The sequence below is a fragment of the Cyprinodon variegatus genome, unplaced genomic scaffold, assembly GCF_000732505.1.
Source record: "Cyprinodon variegatus isolate N-32 unplaced genomic scaffold, C_variegatus-1.0 Scaffold159, whole genome shotgun sequence".
NCBI classification, from domain to species: Eukaryota; Metazoa; Chordata; class Actinopteri; order Cyprinodontiformes; family Cyprinodontidae; genus Cyprinodon; species Cyprinodon variegatus.
Genome location: NW_015150612.1, coordinates 1,103,988 through 1,118,438, shown reverse-complemented (window position 1 = coordinate 1,118,438; position 14,451 = coordinate 1,103,988). Strand labels below are relative to the sequence as shown.

Genomic DNA, 14,451 nt, shown 5'->3' with positions numbered 1-14,451 from the left:
ACAATATTAAGCAAGCTTGATAAAAAGCTTTCCTTACTTGGCTATGCTTTGCACACATAACAATGACACTAGCCAAACCTGTTAAAAAACAAAAATCATTCTCAGCAGCTGCACCTCTTACAAAAAAAGTCTGAAACTGAAAAGTGCACAGAATTATTCAATGACACAGTGTTCAGAAAGTGCATTGTCCTCTATTCTGCACTTTAGATGAATGACTGCTTAGGTGCCACTGGTGACGGCACTGTATCGATACTTTTAAAAATGAGTATTGTATCCGGACACAACGTTTCAGTATCGATACTTTTTTGAACATTGATACTTTTGACGACCCTAATATGTATTTGTTAAGCACTATGTGACCATATGTTCTGTTCTGGATACAGGAAGTCCTTTGAGTACGAAGACGCGTCCCGTCTAACAGCCCAGCAGGGTACTGTGGGAAATGGAGACATCCACCCTGACCTTTACCATGCCTACTCTGATGACAACATTTATGAAGACATTGTGTGTAAGCCAATTCCTTTTTTTAATATATATCTGCAAAGTTTAAAACAGCAGGGCAGGAAGTCATGGACTAGTGGGTGGCTGTCAGTGATTAGATGGTTATTTTTAGTATAAGCTTTCCTGGAACTCATGTGGTAATTTAACGATTTCTGACTTCTACTGAATGACGTTAAAATGCATCTCTTTTTTATAAGAATAAATATTTTTGATTTAGATTTTTGGCCTTTTCCACGATAACAGAAATATGCTTCTCAAAAAGTCACTTTTTCCTTTTTTTGTCTCACATAGATTTTATATTGTTCAAGATATTTAAATGTGTCATTTAGAAAAAGTAAAGGTTCAAAATAAAACATCTTTATTTGTTTGAGATTGTGTCTATCATCTTAAAGTATTTGTTTTATTGGCCAGATTCTAACCAGCTCCACTTAAATTGCTTTAAGGCCTGAGGTTGCAATCATTAAGTTTAAGGCCATTTTAATCTTGCACCTGCAGATGAGGGAACCAGGGATTACCCCTGTGACGACGTCAAGCTGTCCACCATGTGTCTTCCTGCAAGGCCCCCTCTTCCAAAGGTACGAAGAAGGATTTTTGATACCTTTTGGAGTTCTTTGTACCTTTTGGAGTTCTTTGTAAGAATATCCTAATTGGTATTTTTATCTGACACGTGTTCCTCTTAACACTCTTAGCAATGATATATAAGATAAAAGACACATTTTTTTTCCTTTGCAGGGCATGTTGTGCCCACAGGGTTTCTTTACGAGATTTCTTTTTTATTTATAAATACATGTCTAACTAGTCATGGATCTAAAGTCCTTAGTAAACTTTATGTTTTGTATTTTCATTTAGTTTTCCTGAATACTAAACTAACATTGCCATCTTTGTTTTGATATGACTTGTTGATAATTCAACATGTAGTATATTTAAAGGCCATCCCAGCTGTTTAAGAACAAACCTGCAGAAGAAGCTCTTCTGCTTCTTAACTCTTTATTTTCTGTGTTCTTTTAAAGCTTTGTCATATGAGGTTTCCCAGTTTTCCCTTATACTGTCTGTGTTTCTAATAGGTGAAAAATATTATCACTAGGGAAATATTTGTTTAAATAAAACAAATAAAAGAAAATAAAGTTTGCAGCATATTTACCGATAGTTGCTGATAGAATCACATTGAGAGTTAAGTTAACTCAGGGAATCTGATACCTGGGCTAAACATCTCTATTCATAATGGTTAGCTGTTTCTATGGGTAAGTTAAAATGGTTACTAGGCCTGAAAAATTTTATTGGATTAATCGTGATTAATTGATTATTGAAATAATCGTTAACTAATTTAGTAATCGATTTATCGTTTGCTGGAATATAAAGACTCTAAAACATGCCTTTAGCTGCCAGAGCGACCCACTCAACTTTGAATCAATCTGACTGGATGATCTGGTGAACTGAAAAGTGTCTTGAGATGGCATGTGCTGTGAATTGGAGCTTTATTAATAAACTGAACTGAACTGAACTTGGAGCAGAAAAAAAACTTTTTCGTCTGTCAATATGCTCTATCCAGAACTCCTCAAGTGGAAATGTTTTAGTTTTACCTGGTTTAAGTTTGTAAAAATCTTTGCAGAACCTGTTGCTATCCGATTATTAATCAATTAATTGAAAAAATAACCAACAGATTAATCATTTTGCAAAATGATCATTAGCAGCAGCCCTGTTAGTGTAACACTCCTTCCCTGATCACTTCAGGAGAAATGAATTGTCATAAACCTGAGTCCTAATTCCACATTTCCTGTTTCAGTTTCCTCCCAAACGTCAAACCGTGCAAGGATACGCAGGAAAGGTGGAGAAGAAAGTATCTCGGGCTTTTTCTGCATCCAAAGCCTCAACCTTTGCACAAGCTCCCAAACAAGCAACACCTCGAAATGCCAGCTCTCAGAAGGTCCACAGGACTCCTCAGGTAAAGCTTCCTATTTTCATCTACATACTTCAGCTGGGTAGGAAATATAAGGCGGTGAAACGTTGAGTCATGCTTTAACTGTCAGAGCATGGATGGGGCGGTAACTTGCTGGGCAGGAAGGAGAGGATGCTGAGAGAAACAGATAGAAGCGTTCTTCTGGCACACTTAGAGGGCACATTAAGGGGAACGCTAACCTGGAACTCATGGCTTTAGGAAGTTACTGGTCAGGGAAAAACTTTAACTGCAAGGTAATCTACCAAACATATGAAAAAGTTTGCGGCTGTCTGTCACTTTAACTGGTTTACTGTCTTGTTGGGTTGATACCAGTTGTTTCTTTTTTAGATCTTGTTTTAAAATATTTTCTGTTTGATTCCTTCAGAGACAGGAGATGAAAATGTGTAAAAAATATGACATAAAAATCGCTTTATTTCAGTTCTTGTAGATTTGATCATGTTTATTTCATTTAGAGCATTGATTCAGTAATGTCTCTCTCCTAAAATTGCATCTTCTGCCTTTAAACAGCAGCTCTCCTCTAAGGGAGCTGTTTCTACTTCCCTTTTCTGCTTCTCTTCTTCTAAAACTGTGGTAATGTAGATGGTAGATGTAGATAACTCACGCTTCTTTTCGTTCTTCTTCTATTTTGCAACAATAGGCCTCAGAAATGTGCAGTAGATGCATTTTACTCCACATTTAAAGTTGTGTTTTGGCATTGGGTTGTTTTATGTCCCATTCAGGGTTAAAAAAAACAACAACAAAAAAACGTTTAAAGTTCCCGCAATCCTTTTATGACTTTCTGTCTTTTTTAGTCATCATTCTTAGACAACCATTTATTTTTAGGTTTTTGAAGGTTATCATAAATGTATTCTTAAAATTATGGCAGTCTATGTCATGTAAGGAGTTATAGATTAAGATACTTTTAAATCGTGTTTATTTTCCTTTATCCTCATTTTTACAGCTACGTCTTTTGTGCGTTTTGCATCTTAGCTAACAATTTAAATAGAGGTGAAACAATTAATCGGATTAATCATGATTAATCGATTATTGAAATAATCGTTAAGTAATTTAGTACTCGATTAATCATTTGCTGGATTGTAGAGACTTTAAAACATACCTTTAACCGACAAAGCAACCCACTTAGAGCAATAACTATATCCAAATTGTAAAAAAAATATGTCAAAATTTTGCATTTAACATTAAAGTATGTTTTCGTCTGTCAATATTCTCTGTCCTCAAGTGGAAAAATTTTAGTTTCAGCTGATTTAATTGAATAAAACGTATTCTTTAAGGAACCTTCTTCTATCCGATTATTAAACAAAATAATTATTAGATTAATAAATTTGCAAAATAATCGTTAGTTGCAAGCCTAAATTCAAATGAGCTGAGATTTATCTAAGGTTAATGAGATTCTTTGTACTTTAATTCAACTGTAAAAATAGAGAAGTTAAATGGAAAATATAAATGAAAAGGAGCTTCATCCAAGAATTTACTTTTATTTATATTTAAGGGACTCCTCTCAGAAGGTGTTACCAGAGGAATTATTGCTTTTTTCAGCTTGTATTCAGAAGCTTAGACAGTATTATCCTTCTCGGTGGTGATGAGGCTGCGAATTAGATGTCTGTTTGTACTTCTTTACAGTATATCGCCAAGATCGAGACCATTTTTGATGACAAACGAGGGAGGAAGAGAGTGAAGAACCAGGGACCTTTAGCACGAGGTAAGACACCAAAACACACACAAAATCAGATCATCAACAACTTTAAAAACAAGATTGTCGGTTGAAATAAAAACAGCTTTTGATAACACACTTAGTTAAGCACAGCTGTTAGAGGCTGCACCAATGATTATAAAAGAATGGTTTCCTGTCTACATGTGGTTATGGCTTCTCAAGGCTTTTTCCTCCCTCTACTGCTCACTAATGTCTCTTACTCACGGCAGATGAGACCAGTGGGACTGAGAGCGACCCCGAGGACAACACTGAAGGTATCCACTCAAAATGAACCTGCGGTTTGCTTTAATAACATTTATCCAAGGTAAAACATAAAGCTAATCGTCTAGAGGTCAAAATTTGTTACGGAAACCCAGAGTCTGCGTAGCATCAGGAATGTGAGCAGCTTCCTTCTTTAATGGAGTGCCCCTTTGTTGCAGATTAGCATTCTGGAACATTACCACACTATCCCCCCATGTGTTTGGCAGGTTCCAGAAGATCCGTTTACATCCAGTCCACGCTGAGACGGCGGCCGGGATACCGCACCCTGGAGAGAGACCTGATTCAGCTGCAGCAGCAGAAGCAGCAGCTTTTCCAGATCTTCGTGGTGGTGTCGCTCAGAAAAAGCTCCACAGGAAACACTTACTCCCCAGAAATTACTCAGCAGTTCCCAAAATTGGTTAGAATGAGCCTTTAACAGTAACATTACTCAATGCTGCTCCTCTGTTAGCATGTTGTTAACATTTAAGGACATTTTGTTTTGTTGTCGATGAGGGAATTTCCCAGGTTGGCCTTATTATTTATATTAATGTTAAAATGAAATACAAATATTTCTAAAACTCTTAATTGATCTTAGTTTAGTAAGAGAGCAAACATTTAGATGAATAGCTCTGATCGGTATGGTTTGAAATTGCTTTGAACAAGTGAATTGGGAGTTATTTCTGTCTTTAGTTTGTAAAATAATTGAATGATGATCAGCAGCAGCTTTAGTTACAGACTGTTCTTCTTTTTCAGTTCGAGAAGTCGTCCCGTCCGTCCAGGGAAGTTGAAGATCAGCTGAATGTGATTCCTAAATTCTGCTTCCCAGATCCGCAGGACTGGAAGCCCTCCGCCCACACGCCAAGGTCAGCTTTTACACCGCAGTAACACTTAAAGAAATGAACTAAAAAAACCCTGCAACAAAAACACAGAATGCTAATAAAACAGTTTAATGTCTTTTTCCTCATCTCCTGGTGTCTCATACACACCTTTAATGTGATTTAAGATACTCTCCATTATGTTTTTTTTCCAACATTAAGCTTATTACTCCATTCCCTCTTTTTCTTTTTATGTCCTCAGCTGTCAGACGTAATCCCTTAATGTTTCTGCAACCACTCAGATCACCCACAGGGATCATTAAAGGCTGTCTAATTAAATAGTGTAGAGTGTTGAGGGGCATTGGATGTTCTTTTTATTTTCCCAGGGTGTGATTTATCGTCCTGTTAAAAGTTCTGATCTCAACTTCTGATGATGTTTCTTGCTCCTTTTTAGCATAATATTTTTTCTTTTCTTTTATTTCACTTTAATACATTTATAACAGCTTGATTTAAAATAAATTCTTCCTAAAAGTGTCTTCCAATCTATCCCTGTTTATTAACAGTGAGACCTTTTCCTTTGTGCTGACCGGAGAAGATGGGAGCCGCTGGTTTTGTTACTGCCGTAGGATCCTGGTGAGTACGGAAGTGTGCGGATGATGTTTCAGTGGAAGCTATTGCGTCCTGACCTCATGTGATTCTGCGTTTAATGCTGGCAGAACGCCGCGTGCTTACTCACCCTGTCTGAGAAATCTTACAGAATACCACTGAAGGGGTGACATAGAGTAAAAAGAATTTCATAGCTTCATCCTTCGTTCCTAAGAAATTTTGTGGTTTTATTTAGTGCTTTAACCCATCTGGTGTTCTTTACAGATTTAGATTTTCTAATGAATCTGTTCTATATTTAGTAACGGACGAGTTGAGAAACGCAGCTTCAGCTTTCTCCTTTTTAAAAGCCGTATGTTGATATATAAACTGTGCTATAAAAGAGAAGTAAAAAGGGTTGTAACATTGTGGTATTTTATTTTGCAAAACCTGCTGCCTGACTTGTGAAACTTTGTCTTCAAGCCGAGTGGAAAGGGGAAGAGGCTTCCTGAGGTGCATTGCATTGTCAGCAAGTTGGGCTGTTTCAACCTGTTTGCAAAGGTAAGGTAACTCAATCCAGAGCCTTCCAACAGTATTCTTTCTCCTTTTTTTCTTTTTTCTTTGGCATCTTATTACAACACAACTACATATTTAATGTAATTATCAGAGGAACAGTTTAAAACGACAAATGCAAGGATTTTAAATCTATGCAAAGCTGTGTTTGAAAAAGCTGATGATGCCTTAATTGGTATTAAAATGTCTTGAATCAGTGTTTTGTAGGTCTTAAAATTGTCACCAAGTCATAAATAGGATTTATTTTTGTAATTCATATAAGAAATTTAAATAATTCTCAATAAGTTTTTGACATTTACCGACGGCTTCGCTGGAACCATTATTAGTTCCATCCTGACAGCAGAACCAATAAAAACGATGTTGCAAATAGACCTTGGGGTGATGCGGCACTAACTTTTTATCTGGACAATGTGGGGAAGTGTAAATTTAATGCAAATCGGCTATCCAGCCAAGAGTTTTATGCATGGCTAAAAACAGAACCAGGTAATGTATATGAGCAATGGCGTATTTTGAGCAAGAAGTCATTGAAGCTCAGCACAATGGGAATCAAAGCTGTGGAGTCAGACATGTGAAGAGTGAAAAACAAAGCGCTAAAATCAAGTTACAGAGAAGCAGCAGCTGTTCCTTAGTTCTGTTCCAACCTTGTCTCTGCAAGGCCTCTACAGCATCTCCCAACGTCAAATAAAGCACCAGTAGCAGCAAACCTCCAGATTTATCTATTATGGACTTTCAGTCGGGATCAAAACAAAGTTTGTTAATTCCATTCATTAGTTGTTAAAATGTATTTGTTATTAGTGTGTTTTAAATTTGTCCCAGCCAGGTTTCTGTTTATTGTTCTGTTTTAAGTTTAATTTAAGGGACAAAAAAGTCTTAAAAAGTCTTGAATTTAACTTGCCTTATGTTGTAGGAACCCTGAAAAGTTCAATTCAATTCAGTTTATTTCTATAGCGCCAATTCACAGCACATGTCATCTCAAGGAACTTTACAGTTCAACCAGATCATACAGTAAAATTGATTCAAAGTTTTCTATCTAAGGAAAACCAGTTGATTGCATTGACTCATTGACTCAAAGGCAATCCCTCACACTAAGAATGCTTGTAGCGACAGTGGAGAGGAAAAACTCCCTTTTAACAGGAAGAAACCTCCAGCAGAACCAGGCTCAGTGTGAGCGGCCATCTGCTGAGGCCGACTGGGGTTCAATGAGACAGAAGCAGAGACACAAAAAGCAGCTGTAAAAGGCGGCCCCGTCCAGGAAACACACAGCCAGGCAGACGAGCTCCGAGCCAGCTCCCATGTCAGAGGATGAAGAGAGCACATCCAGGCAGTTAAGGTCAGAGAAACAGGACCACACTGGAAAACAGGCCGATCTCCAGCATCTATAAACAAGGGTGTTGATGGCAGCAGCACAGTTGATATTTCTGTCCAGGATGAAGTCACAGCCAAACAGGAACAGACAAGGCAACGCTACTCTGAGGAAAAAGCAGAGAGAGCATGATGTTAGAGATTGAACTAACAGATTCTGCAGAATAGGAGAACAGAGGGAGAATGAAGCAGAATGATAATATGGGGGTCCCTATGTCCTCCAGAAGTCAAAACCTTTAGCAGCATAACTATAGAGATTGCTCAGGATCATTCATTTCAATGAACATGCACACCTGCACAATTATCTGATATAAAAACTTTTTAAATAATTAAGCCACTCTAACTATAAGCTTTATCAAAAAGGAAAGTTTTAAGCCTAGCCTTAAAAGTAGGCAGGTTGTCTGCATCACGACTAAAACTTGTAGTTGGTTCCACAGGAGAGGAGCCTGATAACTAAAAGATCTGCCTCCCATTCTATTTTTAGAAATTCTAGGAACCACTAGTAAACCTGCAGATTGAGAGCGAAGTGCTCTGTTAGGAACATAAGGAACAATCAGAGCTCTGATATAAGATGGAGCTTGGCCATTTGAGGCTTTATATGTGAGAAGAAGGACAGGAAGCCAATGAAGAGAAGCTAGTATAGGAGAGATATGATCTCTCTTTTTAATTTTCATCAGAACTCTGGCTGCAGCATTTTGGATCAGCTGAAGGCTTTTAACTACAGTTTTTGGACTTCCTGATAGTAAAGAATTACAATAGTCCAGCCTTGAGGTAACAAATGCATGGACTAGTTTCTCAGCATCACCCCTGGACAGGATATTTCTAGTTTTTGCAATATTCCTCAGATGAAAGAAGGAAATTCTAGAAACCTCTTAGATATGGGATTTAAATGACAGGGCCTGATCAAAGACTCTGGTCCAAAGACTATAACTTCTGTTTTGTCTGCATTCAGAAGGAGAAAGTTAAGAGTCATCCAGGTTTTTATGTCTTCAAGACATGCCTGTAATTTATGTAATGGGTTAGCTTCATCTGGATTATAGACAGGTATAGCTGGGTATCATCAGCATAACAGTGAAAATTAATCCCATGCTGTCTAATAACTCTACCAATTGGGAGCATGTATAAAGTAAAGAGAATTGGTCCTAGCACTGATCCCTGTGGTACTCCACAGGTAACCTTTGAGTATGTGGAAGATCGGTCATTAAAATGAACAAACTGAATCGATCAGATAAGATTTAAACCAGTCTAGTGCTGTACCTTTAATTCCAACTAAATATTCAAGTCTTTCTAAAAGAATATTATGATCAACTGTATCAAATGCAGCACTGAGATCCAACAGGACGAGCACAGATACAAGTCCATTATCTGAGGCCATGAGAATATCATTATTGACACTAACAGAGCTGTTTCAGTGCTATGATGAGCTCTAAAGCCAGACTGAAACTCTTCAAAAAGTTCATTATGGTGTAAGTGATCTCACACTTGTTTGGCAACTACTTTCTCAAGAATTTTAGATAAGAAAGGAAGATTGGATATAGATCTATTTTGACCAGGTCATCTGGGTCAAGAGACGGTTTCTTAAGCAGAGGTTTAACTACAGCAACTTTAAAAGCCTTAGGTACATATCCCTGTAACAGAGATAGATTATTCACATCTGAAATGGAGGAGATCAAAGGGAATACCTCCTTAAATAACCTGTTTATTCTACAAAGTATTTATGAAGTGTTGGATATAGAGCCTGCTATGGAAAAACTTTCCTTCTACTTCTCAGCTATGCACTGTGTTGTTGGTCTAAAACATGACATTCAGAGGAAAATCATGGTTGTTTGTAGCTTTGATGTCTCAAAATGTGTGAATTACTTTTGCCCTGCATCGTTCGTCTGCACACTTTTATAAATGTGAGCAGGAATAATTAAGTACTGAGACAGTAAAAGTTTGATCAAGCATATTCTTCCTGGGGTCACAGATCCTGGAGGAAGTAGAGCGGCGCAGAGAAATATCCTCAGCGCTGGTTCATCCTTTCATGCGGAGCGTGATGGAGGCCCCGTTTCCAGCCCCCGGACGCACCGTCACCATCAAGAGCTTCCTTCCCGGCTCTGGGAATGAGGTAATGCTGGCATCAGAAAAGGAAGTCTTGATTAGAGGCCATGTGTTTCGTAACCACACCCTCCACAGATCCAGAATGACTCAGGCCACATGTGGAGGCAGTAAGGGTGACTTTTACAGCTTGGACTGGTCTGTGTTGGGAAAGCCATGTGTTAACATTTAACTGTAATCTACTTTGTCATTGCCAGTAACAGAATACATCAAGGAAGTTTAATATCTTCCAATAAAAATGCTAAAAAAGTATCAACTTCTGTCTAATGCAGAACTTCTGGTTTAGTTTTCCAATCAGTCCAAAGATCGTTAACTTTACAGCCAGGTTACAGTCAGTCTTGTTTGGTTGCAGGTCCTCACTTTGTGTCGGCCAGTGGATTCCAGACTGGAGCATGTGGACTTTGACAGCCTGCTGCAGTGTCTCAGTGTCGGGAGGCTCCTGCAGGTGTTTGCTTCCCTTCTGCTGGAGAGGAGAGTCATCTTTGTTGCTGACAAACTCAGGTAACAATGTGGTCATCCTGAAACTAGCAGGTTAATGAGCGACACACAGAGCTGTGGAGAAAGATTTACTATCTTAAAGGGATCCACAGCTAGTTTTTTTTATTTTCACATTTCCTTAACAGTGGCAGCTTATGTTAAATACAACTCATGATTGCTTCAAAAGCAACATTTCCAATTTTTAATTGGATCATTTTTTTCCAATGTTTCCAATATTTCAATTTTCAAATAAATATTTTTATATTTTTCATCCGTGAGGGGTCAGGATTTTAAAAAAATTCACTTTGCATGCTGGGATGATGACACATTAGGTCTCACATGCCGTTTCTCAATATGTGTACTTGTGCGTTCTCGTGTGCTCGTGAAACGTCATCAGCCTCAGCCCTAGTACTGTTCCAATTCACAAGAACACATGACAGAGAACGGACAAAGTCTCTGGATGTTGTTCTCGCCCCTCCTTCTTTACCCAGCATGCATCAGAGCAGACTTGTGCGTTCTCGAGATTGACAGCGTTCCCAGCATGCACCGCTGCTATAGCAGCTTCCAGTGGAGTAGTGGAGTATTAAGTTAAATCTTCTCTTTTCTGTTGCTATTGTTCTACAAAAGTAAGTTTTAAATCATTTGAGGTGAGAACATTATACTTTTAAGCATCAATACGTAGCCCATTCACTGGTTTAGTGCATAATAATAATAAAAAAGAAATCAGATGTTGAGAAGTCCGTGGCAACCAGCAGACATCCGAGGCTAGCCACAACCAAAGGCTAATGTTAGCCCGTCTGCGAAATACCGCTGCTCTGATGACGATTTTATTGTTTTATTTGGAAAATTGTTCATTTGATTTGTGTTTAACTGACTGTGTTCATTACTATTCCCCGACTTAATGAAGAAAGTAAGAGTATATCATTATCTAGAGCAGCGGTCACCAACCTTTTTACAGTTAAGGGAATAATTTAGGGGCACTGAGTCACAGGAAGGGCTACCAATACTGACCTATGAATGGCAAGGGTCAACGTTAACCTAAAGTTCATACATTATAAACATATCTTTATCGTTTCTTTTAATTTCTGATCTTCTTTTAGACATTTTCATTTTGAAATCTCTATAAATGCTTAAATGCCATATATGATTAAATGATGAAATGTTCTATAACTGATTAAAAAAAGAAGAGCAACAGAATACAATGAAATTTCAAATGTAGCTCACTGTTGAGTTGTTCTATTTTCAGAAGACTCTAAGGGCATCCCTTGTGGTCCTTGAGGGCCCCTTGGTGCCCGCGGGCACCATGTTGGTGACCCCTGATCTAGAGACTATTTATAAAAGTACGTGAAATGCAGCTTCTGACTAGCTTTGAATGTGGTGATGTCACAGTTCAGTTTGTGGCTCTTCAGGAACTGGAGCTTCTACCTGTAAAAATGAAATAGAAACATTTAAACAGTTTTTTGCTCTTCTATGATTTATGACATTTAGAAGCACAAAGAGAGATGAGCCAGACATTTTTCTGACTCATTTTTGATGATGACGTTTGATTTACTGCTGTCCTTGTTGCACTGCAGCATCGCCTCCCTTCTAAGACTCCCCACTGCGCTTCTCTACGAGCTCTACATTCAAGATTTACATTTTCTAGGAAATCTTGTACATATTTTTAATCCTAACATCATTCTTTAGGCTATAAGTTCAACCTTTAACAGTAAATTCAAAATAAACCTCTGCAGCAGGTTTGTTAAACTATTGGGAAGTTTTTCTCACAGTTTCTCCTGATCAAAATAAGGCCATCATTCTTATCCAGTGAGTCAAACCCGATGTGTCTCACATGAAACGTTTTAGAAATGAGCTGTTTTTTTGTTTTTGATCTCTCTGTTTCCGCAGTGTGTTATCCAGATGTGGCCACGCTGCGCTAGCGCTGCTCTACCCGTTCACTTGGCAGCACACATTCGTCCCTGTGTTACCAGCGAGCATGCTGGACATCAGCTGCTCTCCGACCCCGTTCCTCATCGGCGTGCTGGCACCGTGTCTGCCAGAACTGCGGGAGCTGCCTATTGAGGAGGTACATCTGTCTGAAGTCTGGGGGAAAAGAAGCTGAGGTGGCTTTCATTTTTTATATAAAAACAGTCCAGTTTTTATATAAAAAAAAACATGGATGTCTATTAATATCATATAGAGAAAAACATTAAGCTTTTTTAAGCATTATTTTTGTTCCATATTGCCCAGCCCTGCTTCAGCGTTCAGTCACTGCTACTCTGACTCACCTCAGCTTTTATTACTGCACCTTGTTTTATACAGTAGCTCGTTATGAAACTGTCGGTAAATGCCGTTCCTCTTTTCTGTTCTCTTCCCAGGTGCTTATCGTGGATCTGTGTGCGGATAAATTTGTCATACAGGTGTGTACACTCTGGTATAATAGGAAAGGAAGGTGCGGTTCCTCTGGGAGAGATGGCTTTGCCTACACTTGTCGCCTGATGGGTGGAGCACCTTAGGGTGACAAAGGATACTGTGCTGCGAACACAGAGACAGCGTAGTAAGAAAACTATACAGGATATAAGCCCAAACAAACATGTTTGAAATAGATCCATAGGATCCTAACTCTACATAAAGTCCTGACTTTAGTCTGTATAGAGAAACATGTTCTCAAGTATCAGTGTTGCTTTTATTGCTAAACGCATTTTTAAACCAAATCATAATGTGTTCATTCATCCAGAGCTTCATACATGATTAAAGTATCCAAATGTCAGCTGTGTGAGACGGATTTGACATTTTTCTGCCTATTTCTGTATTTCCGTTAGCTTGGTGATGAAGATTGCATCCTGCCCAGTAAACTACAGGCAGCTCTGCAGCAGATCCTGGAGGACAGAGAGGATATTCTGAGACAAAGCAATGGAGACACATGTGGAGGTTAGTCAGACTGAAACTGTTCTTCATTAGAGCCTGTTAAAACAGCAGGCTTCAGGGTAAATTTCTACTTTGATTTAAAACAGAGTTGGTGTTTTTGCAAAGCGCAGTAATAAAAAAGATAAAACGTTATCTTTATCTGAAGTGTTTCTGTCTTAATGTCTCTTTTAGACCAGCAGGCCGACCTGAGCTCCCTGGTGTCTGAGGGTTTTGTTCGGTTTTTCGTGGAGCTGGTCGGCCACTATCCTCTCCATCTGGTGGAGGCCCCCAGCGGAAACAAGGAACTTCAGCGAGAGAGCTTTCGCAAATCTCACCCCTCACGCGGCGTGCGGCAGTTTCTGCAGCTCTTCATGGACACGCAGATGTTTGCCGGCTTCATTCAAGACAAAGAGCTGCGCAAGGGAGGAGGAAAAGGTAAAAGCTCGTAACCATCTACTTTATATTTCTCTTTGGCCGGTAAACTTATTTCCCATGATGCAATTTTTTTATCTAAACATGCGTTCATCCAAAAACGGAAGGAGTGCTTTCAAACTGCACACCTATCAGGACAGGACATTAATCAGAGGCCCAGCTCAGAGGTCCATCGTCACACTGGAGGATCTGCAAGGATCCACACCTCATCTGTAGACAGGAAAAACATTTATGCTGTCCAGCAGATGAAACCATTGGTTTATTTATGTCAGTCGACAGCAGCATCATGAAGCGCCTCTTTGAGCATTATTTACTTTAAGAGGAAAGGCAAGGCCTCACCATGAGTGGAAGCGAGCGGTCAGCAGAAAACAGCTCTCAGCACGGCCGTTTTAAAGCTCAGTGCCTTATTTTAGCCATTAGCAGAGTTAGCATTGCTGTAAAAGTTTCTTTGTAGGGTTTTATTTCGGCATAATTGAGGTTTACAGCAGACCTTTGCCATTTTTCAATCCCAGCATGCTCCAGAAGAGCGTATAACTAATTAAATGATAAATACAGCAACTTTGTTGTCATATATTCAGCTTCTTGTTTGCTACTGAAGTCTGTAACCGCCTGAAGGAACAGCAGGAACGTAGAAAACAAAGTTTTAATTTAATCTATGATTTCAAAGTTTTAGCCTGACTAGTTGTTTCTTTTCAGTAACGTATGGATGGTAATTTGCTCAGTTCCAATTTCCACACTGAAGAGTGTTGTTTGCAGTAGGGCTGGGCGATATAGAAAAAAAGCTTATCGATAAAAAAAAAATGCATATTGATCAATAT

General features: G+C 38.8%; 1 protein-coding gene across 1 annotated transcript in view; it reads left to right on the top strand.

The window, feature by feature from the left end:
- dennd2c (DENN/MADD domain containing 2C) overlaps positions 1 to 14,451 on the top strand; it is a 33,792-nt gene that overhangs the window by 13,069 nt on the left and 6,272 nt on the right. Inside the window, exons 3-17 of the mRNA XM_015377827.1 lie at positions 384 to 508; positions 997 to 1,076; positions 2,285 to 2,443; positions 4,079 to 4,217; positions 4,379 to 4,423; positions 4,637 to 4,827; positions 5,163 to 5,272; positions 5,788 to 5,857; positions 6,290 to 6,367; positions 9,708 to 9,848; positions 10,191 to 10,339; positions 12,203 to 12,380; positions 12,673 to 12,714; positions 13,117 to 13,225; positions 13,394 to 13,636. Of these exons, the coding sequence (XP_015233313.1) occupies positions 384 to 508; positions 997 to 1,076; positions 2,285 to 2,443; positions 4,079 to 4,217; positions 4,379 to 4,423; positions 4,637 to 4,827; positions 5,163 to 5,272; positions 5,788 to 5,857; positions 6,290 to 6,367; positions 9,708 to 9,848; positions 10,191 to 10,339; positions 12,203 to 12,380; positions 12,673 to 12,714; positions 13,117 to 13,225; positions 13,394 to 13,636 (1,859 nt within the window). The remainder of the gene's footprint in view (positions 1 to 383; positions 509 to 996; positions 1,077 to 2,284; positions 2,444 to 4,078; positions 4,218 to 4,378; positions 4,424 to 4,636; positions 4,828 to 5,162; positions 5,273 to 5,787; positions 5,858 to 6,289; positions 6,368 to 9,707; positions 9,849 to 10,190; positions 10,340 to 12,202; positions 12,381 to 12,672; positions 12,715 to 13,116; positions 13,226 to 13,393; positions 13,637 to 14,451) is intronic.